This window comes from Suncus etruscus, chromosome 1 (assembly GCF_024139225.1).
Source record: "Suncus etruscus isolate mSunEtr1 chromosome 1, mSunEtr1.pri.cur, whole genome shotgun sequence".
NCBI classification, from domain to species: Eukaryota; Metazoa; Chordata; class Mammalia; order Eulipotyphla; family Soricidae; genus Suncus; species Suncus etruscus.
The window spans coordinates 6,310,587-6,336,970 of NC_064848.1; the positions used below are offsets into that span (position 1 = coordinate 6,310,587).

At 46.5% G+C, this 26,384-nt stretch overlaps 1 protein-coding gene across 1 annotated transcript in view; it reads left to right on the forward strand.

Moving 5' to 3' along the window:
• The window catches only part of MEGF11 (multiple EGF like domains 11), a 332,603-nt gene that overhangs the window by 154,943 nt on the left and 151,276 nt on the right, over window positions 1–26,384 (forward strand). Inside the window, 1 exon segment of the mRNA XM_049777656.1 lies at window positions 163–255. Within this exon segment, the coding sequence (XP_049633613.1) occupies window positions 163–255 (93 nt within the window).

Sequence of the window (26,384 nt, forward strand, 5' to 3'; positions counted from 1 at the left end):
GTGCAGGGTGTTGGGAAAGGAGATTGGGAGGAAGTGCAATCTGGGTAGAGGTGTCAGAATTCCCTCAGAGACTGGCTTCCAGGAGTCCCTCCCTCATTCTAGCACCCCCAGAGCATATCCAATGTGTGATGCTCACTATACCTCCCCTGTCTCTCCCCGCAGCCCTATGTACGGAGGAGTGCGTGCACGGACGCTGTGTCTCTCCGGACACCTGCCACTGTGAGCCTGGCTGGGGAGGGCCTGACTGCTCCAGTGGTAAGTCTACACATCTGGAGGGGACAGGGATGCTGGGTGCTGCATGTGCTGAATTCTTGGTGCTGAACAGTGGCTGGTGAGATGGCTGACCCCTTGGTCCTTGGGGTAGAGGCGCTTGAGGCCTGGGGTTGATGCTTTGGGGTTGATGTGGTTGGGTACGTGTATGGCAGTGCTTCTCAATTATTTTTTGTCATGATCCCCCTACGAAGAAGAAAACATTTTTCATGCCCCCCAGCACAGCTGTAAATAGTATCTTTATTTAAAAAACTTTAAAACAAAAATATATATAATAATTTGATATGATTTTTTAATCAGAGGTGATGTCTGGATGAATGGCTACACTGAGCATGTTTTGCAATGCATAGCTTTTCGAAGCGGGGTTTGAAGCAGGACACAGCGACTCTCAGCTCCAGAGACATACAGAGACATAAACATGGGGCTTAGCTTGTTATGACAGTGTTTGCCGAGGTCAAACATGCCCCCTTTACGGAGCCTTGCGCCCTTCCTTGGGGGGCATGCCCCACTATTTGAGAAGCACTGGTGTATGAGGAATCCATGAAGTCTCCTGTGAATCTTCATGTGTTGCCTCTACTACAGGTCTCCGAGACTTGAATGAAATTGAAATGCAAACCCAGGAAGTCAGAGATGCTCAAGGAATTAACAGCTGGGACTGGGGGCTCTTGTGAGCCCTTCTGTCCCCAAGGAGATGGGAAATCCAAGACGAGTCTTGTACTGACATTCTTATGTGTTGAGGTGCAGTTGGGGCTCTGAGCCAGAGAGATACTCCTGGGACAGGCTTGTCACAACCAGTGGCGAGGCCTTGTCTGTGCTGTGGGACTGACCTGCCAAGAGCCCAGCTGAGGACTGAGCCTTGACCTTGGGTTGATTTTTCTCCAAGCTTCCACATATTGGCTCTTTCACACATTGGCCCATTCTGTGGTCAACCAACAGTCAGTTTGTATCTTGGTCTTATGTTTTCAGAGTCCTCCGTTAATGGGGAAGTCTAGTGTTTCTGCTGTCCTAAGCTGGCCTATAGTAACTTTGAATAAGTGGTAAAGCTCTGTGATCTGCTCAGAGTCACCCCATTTCTTTGGGGCCACCCCCATCACCTGCCCCATTAGGGCCCAGTGGTCAGAAGATTTCAGAGGAGGGGAGTACAGTGGACCTACTGACCTTCCTTCTTTGCTGGGCAAGAAACTCTGATTAAAGTCCTTTACCCAGAGGAGTCTCTTCCCAATAGCAAAGCTAGGCTTCTAGATATGGCTTTGCTCTGAGTTTAGGTGGTTGTTTTGGGCTCTTAGAGTCTGGGATCCTTTTGGGGCTCATGAGAAATTCCTGGGCATTGAACTTCTAGTAACATCTCTTTCCTATGGAGTGAACTGATTTGAAGGCGACCAGGTTGAGGAGCAGGGCCTGGGGACACTCTAGAGAACCAAAAATGGTCCTGAGGGACACAAGTATCATGGCATGGCTAACCAGATGTTCCATGAACTTAGCCTGTGAGAGTCACATTGGCTGGGATGAGGATTTTGACTCCCTTGTCTGTCTCCTGTAACTTGGTCTCCCATGTAGATCTCGTTTATCTGGATCCAGACCTGCTAGTCCCCCTGTCTGCTCCCTGCTGTGAGACTAGAAAGTACAGAGAAGCCAGTTGGGGGTTGTAATCCAGGGTTGCCAAGTTTGTGTAAACCAGTGCCAGCGTGTTTGAGGACCTTGGTCTTCACAAGAGGTAGGGAGCTCACCCTATTAGTGGGTGCTTATTTGGCTTCTGAACAGGCTGCCTCATATCACTGGCTCCATTCCTCATGAGCAAACTTTCTGAGCAATCAGTCCATAAACTGTTTGTACCATCAAATCTACCCATAGTGAATGAAAGAAGGATCACTATGCCAGGGGTCCTGAACCCACAGGATGGTCTAAATCAGTGGTCCTCAAACTATGGCCCATGGGCCACATATTGTATTTGTTCCTGTTTTGTTTCTTCATTTCTAAATAAGACATATGCAGTCTGCATAGGAATTTATTCATAGTTTTTGTCTTTACTATAGTCCAGCCCTCCAACGTTCTGAGAGACAGTGACCTGTTTAAAAAGTTTAAGACCACTGGATGAATCTCAAGCCTGTTTTTGTGTGTTTGGTTTTGGTTTTAGACCACACTCAGTAGTGTTCAGGGCTTACTTCTGGCTCGGTGCTCAGGGATCACTCTTGGTGGGCTGGAGGGTACTATAATGGAGCCAGGGATCCAACTAGATCAGTGCATACAAGGCTTCCTATTGTTCTGCACCCTGGCCCATTTTGAAGTGCTGGGGTAAGGGCATTTACAATCTTCTCCCAGTCAGTGTCATGACCATCTTGGTGCCCTGCCTGGATTTCAGTACTAGCCTCTGCTCAGACCCTGGGTTGACCAGCAGCTCCTACTGCTGACCTACTACTGAAGCTCCTACTCTGACCTTTGGGCAATTTTCTCTTCTCTGTGGAGATTTGTCTCCAGTTTCCACCAGCTGGTTCTTACTTGTGATGAAGTCCAGGCTGGGCAATTGAGTCCTGCCTGGCTGGAATTCCTCAAAAGTTCAGCAGACAGGGTCACACAAGAGCAGTGAGTAAAAACCATTGAGAGACTCATTGAGAGAGTCCCATGGAGAGACTCAGAGGCCTTGCCTGGGTCAGCCCTCCAGTTCTAAGAGATAGATCACTTTCCTCTTGAGTGCTCATTCAATGAGTGACATTCCTCTCCATGCCTGCCCCGAGTTTCCTCTCCCAACTGGACTCTCCATTAGCTGCACCTTTACTACTCTTCAGCTATCATTACTATGTCTGACCACACACCAGCTGGCTGGTAGAGAAAGAGAGCGAGCGAGCTAGGTACTTTTAACGAAATTTCACTCCACTCTTGGCTTTTCATTCTTCTCTTCACTTAACCTTTATAACTGTACGGCATGGAAATTGCCATTCCCCTCCATTTTACAGCTAGGACTGTAGAAGCACAGAGAGGTGAGGGAAATTCTAACAAGACACACGCTAGTTAAGTGATCCCACTGGGACTATTAACCAAGTCAAAACCTGGATTCTAAAGATTCTAAACCTGAGCCATTTTGTTTTTTAATTTTGGTGGGGGACAGAGTTGTTTGGGGGCCACACTTGGCAGTGCTGGGGTTATTCTCGGGTCAAGTTATGCTTGAAGGTCATTCCTAGCAGTGCTGGTAGAGTCAGAGGGACCAGGCAGTACCAGGGATCGAACTTGGGCCTCCTATATGCAAAGCACAGGCTCAGTTTACTGAGCTCTCTCAGGTCCCTAAAGTGTAACTCTTTTAGTTTTGATTCTCTCCTGCCTTCTGAATGTTCGGTCTTGGTGACTATAGTAGGCTGCACTATTGGAGCAGGTTTTGGATGAGAGAGGGACTTTGGGGGGATTTGACCCTGAGGTAACTGTGGAGATGGATCAGCCCCAGGTCACATAGTGACTCAATACTTGTATTGGGGGCTGCTGGTTTATGGGGTGTTTATCTGCCTGAGATCAGCCCTGCCCCAGGGCCTCGGACCTATTTTCATATGGGTGTCCAGATCCCTCCAGAAACTTCTGAATGAGTCTCAACAAATACACATCCATAACCCTCTTATAAGAAAATTTGATCATCACTTCCTTGTATTATCTTTAAAAAAAAAAACAAACCTCAAATATTCAAATGGCACCAAAATTATAGGTAAAAAGATGGGGCCCCGTAGTAACCCTGAGTGGTATTTTAGGTTCTCTCCTCATTTTTCCTCAGCACGTAGAGTGACTGCAACTTTTCGTATTTCAGTCAGTTGTGTAACACACTTTTTTTTTAAATCCAACTTTATGTCCTGCACTCATTTCCTTGTCAATAAACACGAATCTCCCTTTCAATTTTTAATGGCCTGATAGAATTTCATTTTATGGATTACCACAAACTGGCATTTAACCAGTTTCTTATTGACGGACATTTAATTCGGTTCTAATTTTTTTTTTTTTTTTACTTTTTTAAGCTCGTCATCCTTGCTGTCAGCTTCAGAATTGGTTGTTGTTTGTTGTTGGCTTTTTGTGGGCTTTTGTTGTTGTTGTTGTTTTTCATAATTTACCAAAGGTATAGGGTGACTGAATCCTATATGTCAGTTCCCTCTGGTGAGGGTCTGGGTAGTAACATTTTTTGGTTGATTTGGTTTATTTATTTATTTATTTATTTTGGCTACACTCTTCTGTGCTCAGGGTTCACCTGGCAGGGCTTGGGAGACTATATGCAGGTACAAGGGATTGATCTGGGGATGGCCATGTGCAAGGCCCGTGCTTTAACCTGAAACAGTGACATTTCTGAAGTTACATATGATGGATCACATTTATTGGCATAAAGACAAGACATAATCACAAATAAATTCCATGAAAATTTTTACTTCTAACTGGATAAAAAGTCCCCTAATTTTTTAGGCCAGTCCTGGTGGTGCTCAGGGATTAATCCTGTTTCTTCACTCAGGAATCATTCCTAGCAGGCTCAGGGGACCATACGAGATACCAGGGAACAAACTAGATTGGCTGCATGCAAGGCAAGTGCTTTACATGCTGTGCTATCGCTCCAGCCCCTGTGACTCTTCTTGTGTAGAGCTCTTTAATCACATGTTCCAGAATTTACCTTTAGATTTACGAAGTGGCAGACATGTTTCTGCTTCTATCCTGCTGTCCACCTTGATCCTACCTTTTGTGACTCCCAAACAGGTTATGATTTGGCAGTCATTAAGGGACCACATTAGTTCTGGGGTGTGGATTAGGAGACTTTTTATTCATTTACTGCCTTTTTTACTCCACAGCCTCATTTCTTTAGGGCTGGTCTCATTTTTCTGCTCCATAAAAAACATGAGGTGAGGTACTTTTAGCCTAGGGCGTAGCTACATCAGCTCTTATGGATAAATCTGAGTGCTTAGACAGACCAATATGGGGAAATGGACTGGCTGCATGCTTGGTCATAAACCTCTTCCCCATATAATAATGAAGAGTAAAAGGATGAAATGTCAGTTTACACTGAATCAAGACGACAGAGTGACTCTTATTAAATTGCACTAATCTCACAAGTGGAGATAAAAAGAAAAAAAAGTTTTCCTATATTGAATATCTAGCTTTTTAAAGTAATTAGGAATATTAAAGCCCTGACAATGATTGAGATAGAAACATTATTCATAACTTTTATTTCCGCACTGGGCAATCATCCAGTATATTTCATTTATGAGGTTTCAGCTGTAAGGGAAGAACGTGAGCCAATTCCTAAATTAAATATGCCCTGTTAACTTTTATAAATGAGACCCAAGAATCAACTTGGAAATTTAAGCCTTCGTTGTGTTATTTAATTTGGTATTTCCTGGGTTCGCTTTCTCGGCCTCTCCTCCCAGGATGCTTTGCAGTATGGCTTCTGAAGTATTGAGGATCCAGTTCTGGTTTCCATCAGGCTTCTCTCCAGAAGACTAGAAAAAAATGTGCGAGAAAAGTCTCACCCTCCATTTCCTCACCATCTCTTACATTCTTAGACTCCTTACACCTGATTTGAGAAGGGTATAATTTCCCCACCCACCTCCCCATGTGGGGTACACAGCAGGTAAGTGATGGAGCTGGCAGAAAGGGAGCTGGGCCATCACCAAGAACAGCTTCTGCCAAAGCAAAGTGTTCTTATCTTGACTGGGGGGTGGGGCCTCCAGCTGACTTGGCATCCATTTCTTCATGCACATGGAAAGGAAATGTTTGCCAGCTTAGAAAAGTAAGTCCATGCTTTGAAAACTCAAGCATACATTATTTAGGGGTGCTTATGCATGCATGCATATAGAGTGTAAGGTATCACTGGAAATCAACTGTTTGTACCATCTAGCTGTACTATTCTATGTATGGCATTTAAGGACATCCCCATGATTTTTGCAACCTCCAGAACTTTTTCATCTTCTTCAGCTGAACCTCTCTCCCCATGAACGCCCTTCTGTGACCACCCACAATCTCTTAAGACTGACTGCTCTAGGTAGATCATAAAAGAAGAACCATATATTTGTCTTTTGGGGGACTGCTTTATTGTCACTTAGCATAGTGTCTGCAAGGCTCATTTTGTAGCATATGTAGCAACTGTCTGGCTTTTTAAAGCTGAATAATATTCCATCATCTTTATGCACCACATTTTGCTTATCCATTCGTCTGTCAAGTAGCTAGTTGGATGGCTTCTGCCTTTTGGCTCTTTGTGAATACAGTGTTCTGAATATGTGTATACAAATACCTCTTCGAATCTCTACTTGGCTGTCCTTTGGATAAACATCTAGAAGCAGTTTGGTGAATCACATGGTAATTTTATGTTTAATTTATTAAGGAACCACTTTACCATTCTCCACAAAGTCTGCACAGGTCTCTATTCATACCAGCAATGCACGAGGACCCTGATTTCTCCACATCCTTGTCAATATTGACTGTATTACGGTTTGGGGGAAAACTGAATGTGGAGATGACCTCCCAAGTAAGTGATGCTCAGATCTTTGAGTTTCTAGGCCAAGCAGACTGGTGCTGTTCCAGTTCTGAGGTGTTAGAATTACATGATCTACCCTGGTCATGCTCAGGGATCCTCAGGGAAATACTCAGTAGCTTTCAGGACTGCAACCGATATTGTTCAAGGGCCATATGATGTGAGGATGCAATCAGGTCTGCTGTGTCCCAGGCATGCACCTTAATTTCTGTACTATCTCTTTGGCCCCAGGAATTGGAGTCTTATGGATGTAAAGCTGTGCTTCACATCATGGGTTTGATTTGCACTTCCTTAATCATGAGCAATGGTGAATATTATCAGTTCATGACCTTCTGGGCTATTGCTAGATCTTCCCTGGAGAAATCCCAACTCAAAGTCTTCTGCAGATTGTAAAGAGGATTGCTGAGTGTTTGAAGTGTTTGCTGAGTTGTAGGTGTTCTCTATATTTCTGAAGATTATCTTTTATTTGAAGGACCTTGCAAGCAGTGCTCAGGGGGTCCAAATATACTTTCAATGATACTAGATAAACCAGGTAGATGGCTCAGTGTACAGGTGGTGGTGGGCCACTATGGTTGTGAGAGGAATATCTGTGTGGGGTTCAAACTTGGGTTCATTTCTGGTAAGCATACCCCCATTGCTGAGCTAGCTTCCCAGCTCTTGTACCTCTGAATATTAATCCCTTGTAATATATATGATTAAAAATAGTTTGTTCCATTCATGGATAGCCTGTTTGTTGTGTTAGCAGTCATGTGCTTTGATACACAAGAGTTTTTTATTTTGATAAAGTCCAATTTATCAGTTTCTGTTGTTGCCCATGCCTTTGGGGTCATGTCAAAAAATTATTTTCAAATCCATTGTTATGAGCCTGTCCTCTTTTATTTTTGTTTAAAGGCTTTAGAGTTCCAGCTCTTTCATCCAGGTCTTTGGTCCATTTGAGTTAATTTTTAAATGTGGAATCAGGTAGGGATTACAACTTCAAGAGAGTTTATTTTTTTATTTTTAAGTGTTTTATTTTGGAATTTGTATGTAGTTATTAAACTTTCCCAATATCATTTGTTTAAAAAAAGAGTTGCCTTAGATTTTGAAGTTGGGACAGGAGAGATGGCTTAGTGTGCTGAAGCATATCCTTCGCATGCACAGACCTAGATTCCATCACAGCCCAGTATGGTCCTCTAAGCACTGCTGTGCTCAATCTGTGTTCAGTGATTCCCAAGCATAAACTAGAACAACTCTCAAGCACCAGATGTGGTGGTACCACAAATTCTTGAAGCTGTAAAGTTTAAATTTGTCACCTGTGGCACATTAATTACCCAGTAAGTAAATAAACTAAATTCCTTAACTGAAGATGAATACAGATTTATGATAGAAAGTAAATGCAGAATTGATATAAATTTAGAAGAAACTACAATCATCTGATTCTTTGTTGGATCTTTTGGGGCTATCCCATCAGTCTTGCATGAATGCAAAACTATTTTAGCGGTGAAGGCTCAGGAGTGATAGAAAAGGCAGTAAGACTGGAGGCAGAACCAGATCTCCCAGGACTGGTGACTACAGGGGGTTCTAAAAGGGTCTGGGCTGTAAGCTCAGTGTGTCACCATCATGCCCAAATATGCCCTCTTCCCTCTGTGTACTCCACTGTCTGTAGTGCCCCTTGTTTATGTCCCCCATTATCTTTAGCACCTCAGTGTCTGCCTCCATACCTTCTCCCCACTGTTTCCCCACCTTATCTCTCTACATATTTCTCCCCATCATCTCTCTTCCCAGATTTTTCCTCCCCACTGTCTGTGCACTCGCACTACTGTCTCCCAAAGCCTGTGGTTGGCCCTAGTTGGTATTAGGGCTCTGGCTCACCACACTGGTCCTATAGGAGGTTTCCAGAACTCTGCCCCTTGGTGGCCTGTGTTCAGAGAATACCTATTCCTAGGATAGAGGCAAGATACCTGATCTAGGATCCAAGAACCTGCTTTCTGGCCCCTTGGAGTGCATGAAACCATCAAAGCAACACAGAAAGAGGCCTCAGCTTGCTCCAGTCTACTTCAGTCCACAGACCTGGGCCAACTGCCTATAGAAGGGTTCAGAGAGGAAGACAGGTTCTGTAGTCTTGGCCCTGTGATCCTTGTCCCACTGACCTTCAGCTGACCACAGGCAGAGGGACTGAGTGAAGAAGAGGCAAGGAAGCCACTGACTCTTGAGGTGACTCACCAGAAAGCAATTACACTTGCAGTTCCTCAGGCCAATCTGTCCCTGCCCATCCACCTGTGCTGTGCTGCCTTCTGCTGCTTCTGGCATTGCCTGGAGCCTCTCCAGACCAAGGGCCCATGTCAGTGCCACACATGGGGGTGCAGCCTTCGTGACAGGGCCAGCATGGAGCTGTGAGGAAGCAACTAAGGCTGATGCAAGCTTTGTGCATTGAAGGAGCTGTGTCTTATACCACAATTTCTGCTTTGCATCGAACAGAATTCTTCAGCTTGCCGTACTGGCCACTCTAGCTTCTCTGAGCCACATTACCTGAGATTAACTTATTGCACAATTCTCAAGGGGTCAGAGAGATAGTGCAGAGTAGGCAGGACACTTGCCTTGCATGAAACTGGCTCTGGTTTCCCCGCATCCCAGATGATTCCAAAAAGACCTCTAGGAATAATTCCTGAGTGCAGAGCTAAGGGTAAGCCCCAAATCTTCCAGACGGTAGGAAGGACGGACGGAAGGAAGGAAGGAAGGAGGGAAGGAAGGAAGGAAGGAAGGAAGGAAGGAAGGAAGGAAGGAGGAAGGAAAGGAGGGAGGGAGGGGAGGGAGGGAGGGAGAGAGGAAGGAAAGGAGGGAGGGAGGGAGGAAGGAAGGAAAGTAGGGAGGGAGGAAGGAAGGAAAGGAGGGAGGGAGGAAGGATGAAGGGAGGGAGGAAGGAAGGAAGGGAGGGAGGAAGGAAGGAAGGGAGGGAGGAAGGAAGGGAAGAAGGGAGGAAGGAAGGGAAGGAAGGAAGGAAGGGAGGGAGGGAGGAAGGAAGGGAGGAAGGAAGGAAGGAAGGAAGGAAGGAAGGGAGGAGGAAGGAAGGAAGGAGGGAGGAAGATAGGAAGGAAGGGAGGGAGGGAGGAAGGAAGAAAGGAAGGAAGGGAAGAAGAAAGGGAGGGAGGAAGGAAAGGAGGGAGGGAGGAAGGGAGAGAGGGAAGGAGAAAAGGAAAGGAGGGAGGGAAGGAGGAAAGGAAGGGATGGAGGGAAGGAGGAAAGGAAGGGAGGGAGGGAGGGAGGAAGGGAGCGAGGGAAGGAGGAAAGGGAGGGAGGGAGGAGGAAGAAGGGAGGGAGGGAGGGAGAGGAAGAGGGAGGGAGGAAGGGAGCAAGGGAAGGAGGAAAGGGAGGGAGGGAGGGAGGGAAGAAAGAGGGAGGGAGGAAGGAAGAAGAGAGAAGGGAAATAGGAGGGGACCAAGGGGGACACCGACCTGGGAAAAACCCTGTCTTCCTTGTGAGAGGGTTAGACTACTGGGGACTAAGAATAAGATTGAGCAAAAGAGCCTGTACAGAGGGGAGGGCGCTTGCCTTGCACAGTCATTCTGAATTTGAGCTCTGACATCCCATAGAATACTCTGAACCCCACCAGGAGTGATACCCACTCAAAGAATCGGGAGTAAGACCTGAGCACTGCAAGGTGTGACCCCCAAACAAGGAAACAACAAAAAGACTGGGCAGGAGGTGGCCCCTAAGAGCCCTGGGGGGTGCCAAGGCAGAATTTCCCCCATCACTGCACAAGCTCCCTTCTATGACAAGCCCCTGGTGAAGGAGGGGTGCCTCTGAGACCTCTACCTGCTCCTTAGAAACTGGGCAGCCCCTGGTCCCCTGCACCTCCCTTCCCAAACCTCCCACAAGACCTGCAACCTCTTCCCCCCACAAGTTCCCCACAGTCCCCTGCAGGATCCCACAGCCACCCCCCTTCCCTACCTCCCCCTACCTGCAGGCCAGAGTTGGGGAGTGGTGACTGAGAAGGGGGAAAATCCAAGGAACTGCGGGGTGGGCTGCCTTCTGCTCACCTCAGTTTGAGCCATCTGTGCTCTGAGAACACAATTAATACATAAGCGACTCACTGGGAGTTTCAGGAACTAGGAAGTGTGTGTGTGGGTGTGTGGAGGTGGCAGGGCAAGCCCACCTGGAACACGACATGCCAGAGCTACATGCTGTGCCACTGAGAAGTCTGGCAAGCAGCATGACCTCCTCCCCAGCATGAAAAGGACGCAGTGCCCCCAGGGCTCAAGAATGGTTCTGGGGGAGGCAGGTCTCCAGGAGAAACAAACTCAGAGGAAGCCCAGAGGAAGCATGGAAAGAGCTTCCCTGCACAGCTTCCTTGTGAGATCATCAGGGCAGCTCAGAGCCACTGACATCCCCACCGAACTACCAACCCAGACCCTGCTTTGTTCTTCTTTCTTCTTTCTTTCTTTCTTTCTTTCTCTTTCTTCTTTCTTTCTTTCTTTCTTTCTTCTTTCTTTCTTTCTTCTTTCTTTCTTTCTTTCTTTCTTTCTTTCTTTCTTTCTTCTTTCTTTCTTCTTTCTTCTCTTCTTTCTTCTTTTCTTTCTTTCTTTCTTCTTTTCTTTCTTCTTTCTTTCTTTCTTTCTTTCTTTCTTTCTTTCTTTCTTTCTTTCTTTCTTTCTTTCTTTCTTTCTTTCTTTCTTTCTTTCTTCCTTCTTTCTTCCTTCCTTTCTTTTTCTTTCTTTCTTCCTTCTTTCTTTTTTGTTTTTCTTCCTTCTTTCTTTTTCTTCCTTCTTTCTTCCTTCTTTCCTTCCTTCCTTCTTCCTCCCCCTTCTTTCTTTCTTCTTTCTTTTCTTCCTTTCTCTCTTTCCCTCCCTTCCTTCTTTTCTTTCTCTTTCTTTCTTTCTTTCTTTCTTTCTTTCTTTCTTTCTTTCTTTCTTTCTTTCTTTCTTTCTTTCTTTCTTTCTTTCTTTCTTTCTTTCTTTCTCCCTCCCTTTTTCTTCTTTCCTTCCCTCCATCCCTCCTTCCCTTTTTCCTTCCTTCTATCTTACTTTCTTCCTCACCTGGCGGTGCTCAGTGGTAACACCTGATTTCATTCAGGAATTATTCTTGGCAGTCCCCAGAAACCCTATGGGTGCTGGGAATCAGACCCAGGTTGGACACATGCAAGGCAAGCGCCCTTTCTGCTGTACTACTGTCTGGCCCCTTCTGCCCATCTTTCTTTTTTTTTTTTTTTTTTTGGTTTTTGGTTTTTGGGCCTCACCCGGCGGTGCTCAGGGGTCACTCCTGGCTCTCTGCTCAGAAATAGCTCCTGGCAGGCACGGGGGACCATATGGGACACCGGGATTCAACCAACCACCTTTGGTCCTGGATCGGCTGCTTGCAAGGCAAACGCCGCTGTGCTATCTCTCCGGGCCCATTCAGCCCATCTTTCATATGAGGACACGGAGGTGCAAGGAGGTTGAATGCTGGCCCAGAAGCTCATAGTAAGGCTATGCTGGTTTGAAATCCAGGTGACTTTCTCTGCAGTCCAAAGCCCAGAAGCTATTGCTCTCCTAGGTTCTCCAACTCCACTTACAACCCCCAAATGCCCATATACATACTTGGAAATGGACACCTAGTAAAATGCCCCTCAGGTGTATTTTACCACTCTCCTGCTCCTATTTGGCTGCCAGGAGGGATCCCTCTCCTTGGCCAGACCTTTCAAAGTTGTAGCCACCCTCACCCCATTCTCCTGTCCTAACCTCTCTTCATCATAAACTGGGACTTTTTAGCCTTTAGAACTCAGCAGCTCTGATACAATCTCTTCCAGGAAGCCTTCCTGAACTCCACACTCCTTGACCCAACACAAATTCATTGATGATAACCCAGTGACCTCATAGCTCTCTCCCACTCTCACCTCCTCCTTTGGCCCAGGAAACTTCCTCCATAGCTCTGGTTTATGTGTGTGAATCTAGGGCCCACACACTACCTGCCTTACAGCGAGTTCCCAGTGCAGTGCTCAGTGGGGGCCAGTGGACCCACTCTCCCTCTGCATCTTACTGTCACATGAGCTGTAGTGATGGTTGTGGAACTAGAGAAGAGCGAGGACTCCCGAAAAGGAAGCCATAGTTATTCTGAAGTCACGTCCCTTGATTCTTCCAAGTGTCTCACCCATGAATTATCCACTCTTGCCATGGGAGACAAGAACTTGGTGTGACTCTTCAGAGGCAGGAGAGGTGGCATGTGATTGGGGGGGCATAGAAGCAGGGACCCAAAGCTAGCAAAAAGAAGTATCTGAAGCCTCAGTGGTCCGCTATGGAGAGAGAAGGCTCTGCAAACTCATAAGCCCAGCTGCCTACTGGTGCAGAAGGTATAGGACGTGGAACTGGGCCACTGTATGGCCTGAGCAGTGAGGCACTCTGTGTCTGACAGCCCCGGGGTGGGGGGCTGGACATTCTCCCTGGGTCACATGCATCCTGGGAGGCTCACTGAGCATTAGCTGAGTCATGTTTGTTTCCTGGGGAGTCATTCACCCCTCTCTTTCCCTGGAACTGGGCCAGGTTTGGGTCCAGGTCTGAGGACAGAGAGGATATTGGAGGCAGTGTCCAGGCCAGGGCAGCTGGGCCCTATGGAAGAACATAAGGTGGGTGGACTTGGCACTGCATGGGGAGCAGATTGTAGGGGTGGAGGCACTGTGATTAAAAGTCAGCGAATGGATCTGGGCAGGAGTGACCCACAGAGGCCAGGATGGATGTGTCCTGCCATCCTTCTGCTTTTCTGGCTGGGATGGGGATCATCAGCCTGACTGGCTCCTGGATCTCTGGCCTATCTCCCGAGGCATCTCTCCTCTACCTGCAGTATACTGGGTCCCCAGGCCAGCCGGTAATTGCCCAGAAGTGCTGCAGCGTAGAAGGGGGCAGAGATAGGGCATTTGTCAGGCTCTAATAAGGAAGCCCATTCTGGCAGTCTGGCTAATAGGCCTCAAATTGAATAATTAATAAAGTTATGAAAATATGTCTACTATATGGCCAGAATAATTCAGCCCAATTAGGAGCAATTATTTCTCATAGTTATGCCACTCGATATTTTTTATGAATAGCTCTAGCAACAAGACAAGATTCCCAGACTTGGCTGCCAGCTTGAGAGGGTCTGTTGACACCAGTCCTCCTCCTCCTGCAGCACTTTGACCAGATGAGGAACATCTATCCATCTAGCTACCATCCCTCAGTTACACTGGGATCAATATAGGGCTCAATCTGTCCACCCCACCTGTTTATTCATCTATCCACTTCTTTAGCTATCTCTTCATCTATGTATAATTTGCTATACCCATCTATCTATTATCCATCCATTCACCATGCATTCATCCATTCACTCATGTATCCATGCATCTGTCTATCTACTCATCTATGCATCCATCCATCCAACCATGTGTATTCATTTATTTCTCTTTCCATTTGTCTATGCATGCATCCATCCCTCCATATATACATCAATGCATCTATGCATCCATTTCTCAAGCCTTTTTCCATATGTTAGACACCAGGGTAAATCTGGGAAATCTGGAAAGAAGTAAGACTTTCTTATGCCCAACCCCTAAGTTATCTGTATAGACCGTAGACCTGTATAGACTTTAGTCATGCACATTCCCCTGTCCCTTAGCAGAGGGTGTGCTAATTTGGTTTTTGTCCTTTAATTCTTTCTGTGTCCCAAAAATACATGTGCAGACACTTGAATTTAAAGCTGGTCTTAAACTAGATACTGTCTTTTTCATAGGAAGCATAGCTCAGTTAGCCTATTCCTCTGCTTCGGAGAACTTAGGTATCCTTCTAGTTTCAAAATACCTTTGGGAACTGAACATAGTCTGAGGTGGGGGAGGGGTGCACCTCTCTCCCTATTGGCTCTGCCTGTAATGTGATCTGCACATGACATTTACTTATTAATTAAATCTTTTAATTTGAGGCCATATGCAGATGTGTATGGGGGCTGTTTCTCAACATGTGCTCAGGAATGACCCCTGTTGGTCCCCAGGGGACCATATGTGATGCCTGGGAGTCAAACTGCGGTCGGCCAGTGCCTTAATCTTAATACTATCTCTCAAGTCTAACATATTTGCCTTTTATTGATCTCTCTGTGACATTATGAACAGCCACAGTGCTACAGGAGCTAGTAGAAATGCTATAAGTCAAGCCAGTTAGAGATTGGGGATCACTTCTTGGAGATCCAAATTTGCTGCCTGTGCCTCCAACATCAGAGCAAAAGTCTGAGTTCAATAAATTCATGTTTCTACCTTCCTTCTTCTCTCTCTTTCTTCTTCTCTTCCTTTTTTCTTTCTTTCCTTCATTCCTTCCTTCTTTCTTTCTTTCTTTCTTTCTTTCTTTTTTTTTCTTTCTTTCATCATAGCCAGCAATTCTCAGGGGTTGCTCCTGGCTCTGAGCTCAGGAATTTCTCCTGGAGATGTTTCAGGTACCATATGGTATGTTTGGGATCTAACTGGTCAGTCGCCTACAAGGCAAGAACCTTCCCTGCTGTACTATTTCTCCAGTCCCTGAGTTAAAATGCTTTCTTGGGGGGTCTATTGGAATGATTACCATAGTGTATTCTTTTCACAGGGGAGGTATCTCCTGATTTCACCACCTCAACACAGATTTTTCTTAGAATGCAGCAAAAGAGTGATACAATTCTCCACAGACTCTTTGCAGTAAGCTCAGCTCAATGCTGAGTGAATTTGCTAGAATAATCTATTGAGTTCAGTTATAGTCACCCAATTCTGAATTGGGGCCTCTTCCTAGCATCAGTTCTAGAGATGGAATTAGAACTCATCCTTCACTGTCCCCCAAATTCGGCCTCTTTGCCATAGGTTCCCCTTCACTTCACTATGAATCAGGATTTTCCAGTTGGCAAGCCATAAAAAGGCAAGTCACAAGGCTGGGAGAAGGTATTGGCTTATTTATAGCACACTGAGGATTAATGTCCAGAATATATAGGTACAAAATAAACCCCAAACAAATCAATAAGATCAACCAATTTCTAACACAAAGAACATATACCTTACTTCCCAGAAAAAGAATGCTTTGGTAAACAGTCAACATGGAGATATTTCATCTCCTTATAGGCACTAAAGCATGCAGCCATGCTAGACATAGCCCAGCAGGCAGCTCATTCCTCGTCATAGCATGTGTGGGCAAGGGGACAGCCATGGAACATTCTTGCATGCAGTGCCTGTTAGTCTTTTTAATACCTTGATTATGGTACTACTGTTTGTGTTAATTAAGCCAGTAGGAGCCAACAGTGGTATACACCACACCCAAGCATTAGATAAACCAGAAAGGAATGCCCACTGCATCATACCATGTTTCTCAACTTTTTTCCCTTTCTCAACCTAATTTAGAAGAACATTTCAAGGGCTGGAGAGATAGTACAGCAGGGTTATTATTTTACAGGTTTGATCCCTAGCCCTCTGTATGACCCCCCCACCACCAAACCCTGCAGGAGTGATCCCTGAGCAGAGAACCAGGAGTAAGTCCTGACCACAGATGGATATGATCCCCTCTCAGAAAAAACAAAAAGGACATTTCATGTTGCATTCCAAAATAGACACATGGGTCAAAATATACATATGCCCCCATCCAAAAATCTTCTAATGAGATTAACTGCAGCTGTGGCCCATGCAACTGATCGCATCTTCTGGGTTAAACAAACTGTAGTGTGGCAACGATTCCCCGGGGCCTCTCTACATCCTCTTCTGCAATAGTATAAAGCTACAAGCACCCTGGGGGTCCCTCAATGAGGAAATGATAAAATGTAATATATTCATCCAATAGAATCTCCACAGCTGTTGAAAACACAAGCTAGCAGACTACCTGTCTACTTGAATGAATCTCAAAATATATAACATGGAGGAAAATAGGCAAGGTACAGGGAGCCACATACATCCCACGTGTTATCACTTATCCAAAAGCATGTACAGTAATGAATATGGTATTTATTAATGCATTCAGTTGTAGTGGAAGTGTAAAAAACATGGAATAGTCATGTTGAAGTTAGGCTTAAATACCCCTCCACCAAGGAGGAAAGGAGAGAGGAAGGAGGCAGGAATCTTCAAAGGACTAGAACACAGTTCATGTATGTGTGAGACTCTGAGTTTGGTCCCCGGCACCACTTCACCCCAAGAATTCTGTTGATCCTGGCACCACTGAGTCTGAGTACTGAACATTGGTTAGGTATGTGAGACCCTGCCTCATCCCACTGCATATATGCAAGGCAAGTGCTCTTCCACTGAGCCACCTTCTCAGCCCAAGATTGTGGGTATGAGTTTGATAAAGTCATGCGGTTTGTTTCAATTTTCTCTAAACCTTATCATAAGGTTTGAAATCATTTCATGTAACAAATATTAACTGAGTCCTGACTCTGGTATAACAGAGCCAGGTGGTAGCATTGGGTGGCAGGCCAGAGGGAGACAAGCAAAATGGGGAACTCACTGGAAACACAAGGCTGTCCCCCTCTGCCACAAGCTGGGGGAATATTCATACCAAAAATAGGGACCAAGGGGCCGGAGAGATAGTGCAGTGGTAGGGTGTTTGCCTTGCATGCAGCAGATCCACAACAGACAGTGATTCGAATCCCACCATCCCATATGGTCCCCCATGCCTGTCAGGAGTGATTTCTGAGCACAGAGCCAGGAGTAGACTCAGTGCCACTGGGTGTGACCCAAAAACCAAAAACCAAAAAAATATATATATGGACCCAGTCAGGCAAGACCAATAGTGCAGTGGGTAGGGGTGTTCTCCTTGTATGTGGCCGACACAGGTTTGATCCTCAGCAAAATGCTGAGTGCAGCGTCAGGAATAATTCCTGTGCATTTCCAGGTGTGGCCCCACAAAAAGAGGAACTCAAGAGAGTGGGTTTCCTTTCTTGAATCAGGGAAGTATACCTGGAGGAGGCAAGTGCAGGGAAGGGCCTTGAAGGATGCAGAGGATGAGAGGCACCATGGCTAGCAGTGCCTGGGATGCAGGAGATGGACATACAGTGGAAAGATGGGTCTCATCCATCCAGGTCCTGAGGCTGTAGGGCATTGAAGGTGCCTGCCCTTGGCCAGTAGGATAAGCCTCTAAGAGACAACTATTTCTCATGGCCCTTCCCTGAGCACTCTGGCAGGGAAGAAGGGGGACAGGTTCTCTTCAAACCCGGGCTTCAAATTTATTTGACCAGCTCGCAATAAATTCTTCATGCCAGAGACCTGACCATCCATCTCGGAGGGCAGGACAGAGGCAGGGGCTGGGGTGGACAGCCGGAGGGCCTGCCTGAGATTGCTCGGGGACATGTCCACATGTCTTGTTGGGAGGCAAGCTCCTAAATCCTCCAGAGCTTGCTCCCCTTGCCTCCGAGTGAATCTGAATAGTTTAAAATAACTCCCTCCGACCTTGAGGCTGGTGCCAGGGCTGTGCCATTTATCAGCCCCACGACTTCTTATTAAGGTTCTGCGGTTCTCCGGCAAAAGTCGCCACCTTAAATCAAAGGGCCCTGAGGGCTGGGATGCGGAGGCTAGAGGCAGCAGGACCCTGCAAGCCAGAAAAGTGAGGTTCAGGTTCGAGTCCTGCTGGGGGCCAGCCAGAAGCACCTTGCTGGGGCTCTGCAACTTGCTCGGGGCTAAGCACCTGGGCAGAGAAGTGCTGCGTGGCTTCAAAGGGCTGTGTGGGGTGGTCTGTCTCTCTGTCTTTCCCAATAGCCAGCAGGGGGAAGCTCAGGGACAGAGGCCCAGCGGCTCTGAGGGCATAAATTCATTTCTCCTGAGCCAAGCTCACATTATCTGTCTTCCTGCACTGGATCTGCCAGAGGAGCTGGGGAGACATGAGGCAGAGAAGCTGAGAGCGGGGAGGCGCCTGCCTGCTGCTCACCTTCTAGTGAGGAGCACTGCCAAGTGCAAGAACAAGCGCCATCATGGTTGGGTAGTTGCAATGAGCAAAAACAGACATTCTGAGAGAGGGACGCATGAACCAAGACCTGGATGAGGGGAAAAGCAAAGACACAACTCAGGGCATGGCTTGGTGGCCCCAAGTCTCTGCCTGGCAAGTGCGAGGCCACAATTTTGACTCCTGAGCACCCACACATGCTGAGCACAGTCTTTGCAACTCTGGGCCCTGAATCCCTCCCTGCCTGTGTGTGCTCTTAGAGCTCTGTCAGGTGTGTGCAAGCATCAGCTCTGGAGAGTGACTGCTCTCGCCAGGTGTGTAGAACTTGGCTATCACACAACAACAAAGGGAAGGAGAGGGAGATAGATAAATCCTAGCCCAGGAAAAGGTGTCAGCCTGAATTAAGAGTGAGGGCAGGGGCTGAAGAGATAGCATGGAGGTAAGGCGTTTGCATGCAGAAGGACGGTGGTTCGAATTCTGGCATCCCATATAGTCCCCCGAACCTGCCAGGAGTGATTTCTGAGCATAGAGCCAGGAGTCACCCCTAAGCACTGCTGGGTGTGACCCAAAAAACAAACAACAAAAAAAAGAGTGAGGGCAGGGACATTGGAGCTCATCTCTGGCACATATCACTCCCCCCTCTGCATATCACTCCCACCCCCTGCACCCTGGATGAAGCCTCAGTGGCCCCTGAGCACTCACAGACTGAGCAATAGCACCGGCTTGGCACTAGTAGGAGTGACCCCAGGGCCCCTGAGCACCCAGGAATCCCCCATTAAAAACAAGAAACTATGAGACAGAGAAAAAGGAGAAAAAGTGGAGAGAGAAATTGAGTAAGAAATAAAAGAAAGGGCCTGGAGAGATAGCACAGCGGCGATTGCCTTACAAGCAGTCGATCCAGGACCAAAGGTGGTTGGTTCGAATCCCGGTGTCCCATATGGTCCCCTGTGCCTGCCAGGAGCTATTTCTGAGCAGACAGCCAGGAGTAACCCCTGAGCACCGCCGGGTGTGACCCAAAAACAAAAGAAAGGAAGGAAGGAAGGAAGGAAGGAAGGAAGGAAGGAAGGAAGGAAGGAAGGAAGGAAGGAAGGAAGGAAGGAAGGAAGGAAGGAAGGAAGGAAGGAAGGAAGGGAGGAAGGGAGGAAGGGAGGAAGGAGTAAGAAAGAAAGAAGAAAGGAAGAAAGAAAAAATAAAGAGAGAAAGAAAGAAAAAGAAAGATAGAAAGAAAAAGAAAGATAGAAAGAAAAAGAGAAGAAGGAAGGAAGGAAGAAAGAAAGGAGGGAAGGAAGAAAGGAAGGAAGGAAGAAAGGAGGGAAGGAAGAAAGGAGGGAAGGAGGGAAGGAGAAAGGGAGGAAGGAGAAAGGGAGGAAGGAGAAAGGGAGGAAGAAACAGAAAAAGGGAAGGAAAAATAGTGAAAAATGAAAGGTAAGAGTAAAATAGAAAACTACTAAGAAAAAAGGAAGAAAGGTAGCTAGAAGAAAAATAAAAAAAAAAAAAGACAGAAAAGGAAGCAGAGCAGGAGAGAGAACCAGGCCATCAGCTCAGTCTTTTCCACTGTCTACTTTTGCTGGTTGGTTTGGAGTGCAGTTGGGGATGAGAATTGCCCAAGCAATGTCCAGGGATCTAGGGAGGGGTAGGGGTGTCAGCCACCCAACTAGAAGACTCAACTTAAAGCTGTATGATGCTAGGGACCCATTCTCAGGGTTTAAGCGTTGCTAGTGCTAAGCCCAGTGGGGCAAAATGGCCATCAAGTCCCAGAGCTCATAAAGGTATGGGCTACATACAAAACAAGTTCCCCTAAGCCCTGAGCTATCTCCCTGGCCCTGATTTTGTTGGTTGACATAGTTTGGGTCACACCTCATGGTGCTAAGAGGTTGTTCCTGGCTCTATGCTCAGGAGTGACATTTGGCAGTGCTTAAGGGGACCATACGCAGTGCTGGGATTGGAGATGAGGTTGGCCACATACATGCAAAAAAAGTATCTTGTCTCCTGCCCTTATCTCTCCAGCTCCTCTTTCTTTTCTTTCTTTCTTTCTTTCTTTCTTTCTTTCTTTCTTTCTTTCTTTCTTTCTTTCTTTCTTTCTTTCTTTCTTTCTTTCTTTCTTTCTTTCTTTCTTTCTTTCTTTCTTTCTTTCTTTCTTTCTTTCTCTTTCTTTCTCTTTCTTTCTTTCTTTTTCTTTCCTTCCTTCCTTCCTTCTTCCTCCCTCCCTCCCTCCCTTCCTTCCTTTTTCTTTCTTTCTTCCTTCCTCTTTCTTTCTTTCTTTCTTTCTTTCTTTCTTTCTTTCTTTCTTTCTTTCTTTCTCTCTCTCTTTCTCTCTCTCTTTCTTCCTTCCTTCCTTCCTTTCTTTCTTCCTTCCTTCCTTCCTTCCTTCCTTCCTTCCTTCCTTCCTTTCTTTCTTTCTTTCTTTCTTTCTTTCTTTCTTTCTTTCTTTCTTTCTTTCTTTCTTTCTTTCTTTCTTTCTTTCTTTCTCTTCCTTCCTTCCTTCCTTCCTTCCTTCCTTCCTTCCTTCCTTCCTTCCTTCCTTCCTTCCTTCCTTCCTTCCTTCCTTTCTTTCTTTCTTTCTTTCTTTCTTTCTTTCTTTCTTTCTTTCCTTTTTCTTTCTTCCTTCCTTCTATGGGGTTCATCCCTCCCACTATGCAGCAGTGCAGAGAGGGGCTTGAATTGCAAAACCACACTGGATGGGGTTCCCAGGGCCATATTAAACTGGAATTTTTCTCAAGGCACTATAAATATGAGGCCTGTGAGTCACCACTTAAGTCCCTATCTAGCCCCTACTGTCTGCTTTATAAATAAAGTTTTTATCACACCCAGGTACACATGTTTTTAGAGGCCTGAGACTGCTTCATCTGCACATGGCAGAAATGAGTGAGACCTCAAAAGCAAAAGTATATATACTGACTCTCACAGAGAATCTTTGCTGATTCCTAACTTAGAACACTGAAACGTTTTACCCAATTATTCTCCCTATGTGAAGTATTAAATGCCTAAAAGACAAGATCAGTAAACCCTTTCACCCTCTAGGATATTATTATACTAACAACATTAATGACCATAACATGGACAGGCTCTAAGGCTAAATTCGTGCAGGCTTGGACCAACTCTCCTTATTCTTGTACTCTCTTCTCTCTGCATTATACAAACCAATGAGCTGCCAGGAGGAATCTTAGCAGCCTGTACTAGCTTGTACTAGTGCTAGCAGACTGGTAGAGGGGCCTGAGATGTGTGGGGCCAGAGGGGGAGCTGGCCTTCAGCCATCTCCAGCTACTAGAAAGACACTGGCTAGCACAATTGTGCACACACAGTCTCGATCTACAGTGGTCCTCAGGGATGGAGGTGGCTTAGAGACCATGGCCCAGTGGGCCCGAGGCTTGTCTCCTTGAATTGTTATTGAAATCAACATTTTCTTTGCTTATTTTTTTTAATTCTTTGTTAACTTTTGGGGCCATACTCACCCCTTTTCGGGGCTTATTCCTGGCTCTTGGCTCAAGAATCTCTCTTAGTGGCAACTGGGGAACCCTATAGGTGCTGAGGATTGAATTGCATGCATGGCAAGTACCTCTTGTACTGTCATTCTGGCCCCCACATACATTTTTATTTCTTCTGGCTCTCATGGGAGGAGAGAATGTCAAGAAAGGAGATAGAGTGTCAAGGAGATGAATCCGTCAGTCTGCAATTAGGAGCTGAGTCTATCTGAAACACACTTTACCAACTCTCTCTAGCAGCTTCTCTCTCTAAGGTATGGGGCCACAATCAGAGCAGTCTAGAACCTTCTCTCCTGGTTTCTCATTCACAACTGTCTGTACTGAAATGTGGGTACCATAACCTTCCCCGTATTAAATTCTGTTAACTTGTGGTGTCCCTTTACAGGATTCCAGGGCAAACAGCTCACACTCATCCTGAGGCTTGTTCCTGATCCCCAACTTCCCACAGCAGGCCACCTGAGTGAGGCTTTTCCCTGTCCTGTCAAAGAGGAGAGAAGCCCCAGTCATCTCTGCAGCTCAAGTGCCCTGGGCAGAGGCAAGTCAGGGGCAACCTTGGGGTTTGCCAAGTGGAAAAGATGAGAAAATCAATATTGGGGAGAATCTCATTTCCAGGCCTCTAAGCTGGTCTTGTAATCAGCAATGCAGAGCACAGCGGGAGGCCCATTAAGCCCTGCATGGCGGGTCCTTGGGGCCGGGAAATATTTGCAGAGGAGTTGGCTTTGAGGGCGCTGATACAGGGCCCTGTCTCTGGCAATTAGTTAGCCCATCCTTGGCCCCAAGTAAGGAGTTTAGATTTCAGATGTGCAGAGTTGAGCCCTCTGGGCCGGCCATGGTGTGGTTTCTACTTGTCTTTCAAGTCAGTGAAAGATGTACCCACCCCTATATACACCCCCTGAAATCACATAATACATAGACTCAGGTTCTATAGTTTCCTTATTGTGATTGCGGCAAACTTTTCTTTTAAAATACCATTTCTGAGCCAAAGAGATAGTACAGTGGGGAAGGCACTGGCCTTGTACTCAGCCAACCAGCGTTTCATCCCCAGCACCACATAAGATCTTCCAACCCCCTCCAGGAGCAATCTCTGAATATAGAGCCAGTATTGAGCAAATATGAATATGCCATTTCATAATTCCTCCCAAAAGATGGTCCTGATTCATCAGTTGTCCCATAGGTGAATTAACTTGCTTGGGAAATGCAGGTTATTTGGTAGAGTTTGGAGTTGTTTACATAGTGCTTACTTTTCTTGCAGTGGTATTTCACCAAAGTGCCAGATGGCTGGCGTAGTGGATGGAGGGGATGGACTCTGGTTTAAATTCTGACCACGGAGTTAACAACTTCTGTGTCATGTTAGGCCTGAACACTTTTCTCTGCCAATTTCGTCATTAGAAAAAGATGAAATCATCCCAATCACACAGCACGTTAAATAGATGCTCAGTGCTGAGTGCATGCTGTGTGTGTGTGTGTGTGTGTGTGTGTGTGTGTGTGTGTGTGAGAGAGAGAGAGAGAGAGAGAGAGAGAGAGAGAGAGAGAAAGAGAGAGAGAGTAGAGAGAGAGGGGGGGGAGAGAGAGATATCAGGAGTCAATTGAGCATAGAACCAGAAATAGCCCTAAGTACTGCCAGGTGTGGTCCAACTACATAAGAGCTAAAGATTGTTAGTTTTTTGTTTGTTTTTTGGGGGGACATGCCTGACAGTGCTCAGGGGTTACTCCTGGCAGGCTCAGGGGACCATATGGGATGCCGGGGATCAAACCCGGGTCTGTCCCAGGTCATCAGCATGCAAGGCAAATGCCTACCACTATGCTTTTGCTCCGACCCTGCTTGTTAGTTTTTTGACTAAGAAGGAAGTCCGGGGAGCAGAAAAAGAATTTTGTATCATCCCATTGTTCCAAGGACATCATAATTGCTCTGATTTCATTTCTTTGTCCTAGTTATTCTGTCATTTATATTGTCGAAATCCATATCTTGAAAGTGCACTTTTTTGTAATTCAAAGGGATCGTTTCCTACAAATGTCCATCGCACTGAACCAAAGGTGCCCTTTGCTGTAAATAAAAATATAAATATAGGGGGATGGGGAAGATATATATAAATATAAAGCCCACGAGTTGGGTGAGACCTCCCAGGCACTTGTTTCTAACCCCTCAGGCAGAAGGGTCTGATGAAACAGGGTAGCTGCGAAAAAATAATACACCAAGCAGTCAGAAAAGATTCATTGGAGTCAGCTTGCTTTATTCCTCATGGCCTTTCTCTGTCCTGCGCTGCCTATGCCATGTGCTTTTTCTCTCACGCCCAAAGCTAAATCCCTTTCTTTTTTATCCAGGACCCCACCCACCAGGGTGTGGGGAAGTCTTGTAATCCAGGTGGGCTTTTATGTACCAAAAGAAGAGATTAGGGAAAAAGAAAGTTGGGGGAAGGGTTACACTCTGCATCTCTCAGTCCTGTCCTCCCACCCTCCCTGGGCAGTGGCTCTGGTCATGCCCACCACTGTAGGTGTCCTCTCTGGTTATAGGGCCTTTGCACTGTTCTGCCTGCCATTGTCTCACCCCCAATATCAGTATAACTTCCTCTCTCACCAGAACTCACTTTTTATCTCTGTGTAACAAATTCCAACCAGTTTCACCGATTATTACTGTGGCCACAGTTTGGGCCTGGACTTAGCTATTCTGACATGTATGACCCAGGCATCAATGCTTTATCCCTCTGCAGAGACCCTGCCTGCAAGCATTGAGAAGTATTTGTCTACCTTTAGGGGGAGGCCCTGTCTCTGCTGTCAGAGGTGCTGGCTCTAAATGTTCACCCATTCCCTCACGCCAGGACTTTGAAGAACATGCCAAAAGTCTTGCAGTATCTCCTATCTTTCCAGTCTCTTCCTTCCCCACCCCCACCCCTCCACCCCCATAGTGTTTAACACCCTCTGCCTTCAGAGGGCACAAGGATTAAAAACATTTTCTGGCTCTACCTTCCAGAGTTAACCCATGAGGCTGTGGTGTTTGCTGAGTTTATTGATGAGTCTCCAGGCTATGCAGGTGCCTGGAGCTCCAGAGATATTGTTTTGCCCAACTGGATAGACAAATGAGCTTTTCTCCTACTGGCACTCCTATTCTTTGGGAGAAAACAGTCTGAGCACAGCTTGGGATGCCCTTCCATAGCCTGGCACACCCTTTACTGCCCGCCCCCAGCCCCTATACCCTGAGAATCATCAGTTTGAGGAGCCTTTTTTCGACTGCCTTTGGGCCTGCTGATTCTTCCTGGAATGAGCTTTCTCCTGGCCAGCTCCTCTGGACCTGCTTATATCTAATGCTGCCTTCCCAGAGAAAGAAGAAATGGTCCATTTCCCAACCACCACACCCACCCTACCTGGGTTCTTACACCCCAGGCCTAGTCATCACTGTGTTGGCCAGTCTCTAGGGTGGTTTTCTAGCTCCCTCGTGGACTGGTTACACAGCAAAGGACCCTCTAGTTCTCACAGTGCATCTCAGAGCCTGGAATGATTCCCCCACCCATAAAAGAATGGATGGATGAGGGACAACTGGGTAAAGAAAGTGAGGGTGCTGTGAGAAAGAAGTCACACCTTGGTCTGAGAGTGTGAGTTGACCTCCCAGGCCTTTCATTCCATCTGTGGTTAAGAAGGAACCTCAAGGGCTGGTGAGGTGGCGCTAAAGGTAAGGTGTCTGCCTTGCAAGTGCTAGCCAAGGAAGGACCGCAGTTCGATCTCCCGGTGTCTCATATGGTCCTCCCAAGCCAGGAGCAATTTCTGAGCGCTTAGCCATGAGTAACCCCTGAGCATCAAATGGGTATGGCCCAAAAAACAAACAAACCAAAAAAGAAGGAACCTCAGTTTCTCTGGTTCTTTGATCAGAAACAGACTTAGCCCCTCTGCACCCTAGAAAGCCTGGCTGGAGGGATGGGCATGGGGTGGTGGACCAGTGAGATGCTTCAGTACTGTCCTCACTCTGTTTCAGTCCCTCCAGCTTTGCACCTGTTCCCCAATTTCCTAGGCATGCCTCTCCCACCACCCTGCCTCTAGACTGGGGAATTTCTGTCTGCCAAGTCTGCCTCTATCTGTCTGAGGGAGGCTGGAAGCCAATGCCATAGACCACAGGTACAGAAGTGGGGTAGCTTAACCCAGCTCTCCCATGGCTCCTGGTTGCATGCACCCCTCATAACCCTCTTATCCCCTTTCAGTTCAGTCCTACATACCTTCCTACCTCTCCACATCATGCCACTAGGCATGGTCTTCCTACAAGGAGCTTAATGCCTTGGAGGGGGGTAGGCTGACATCCAACTAATTTAGAGGCAGAAGGGG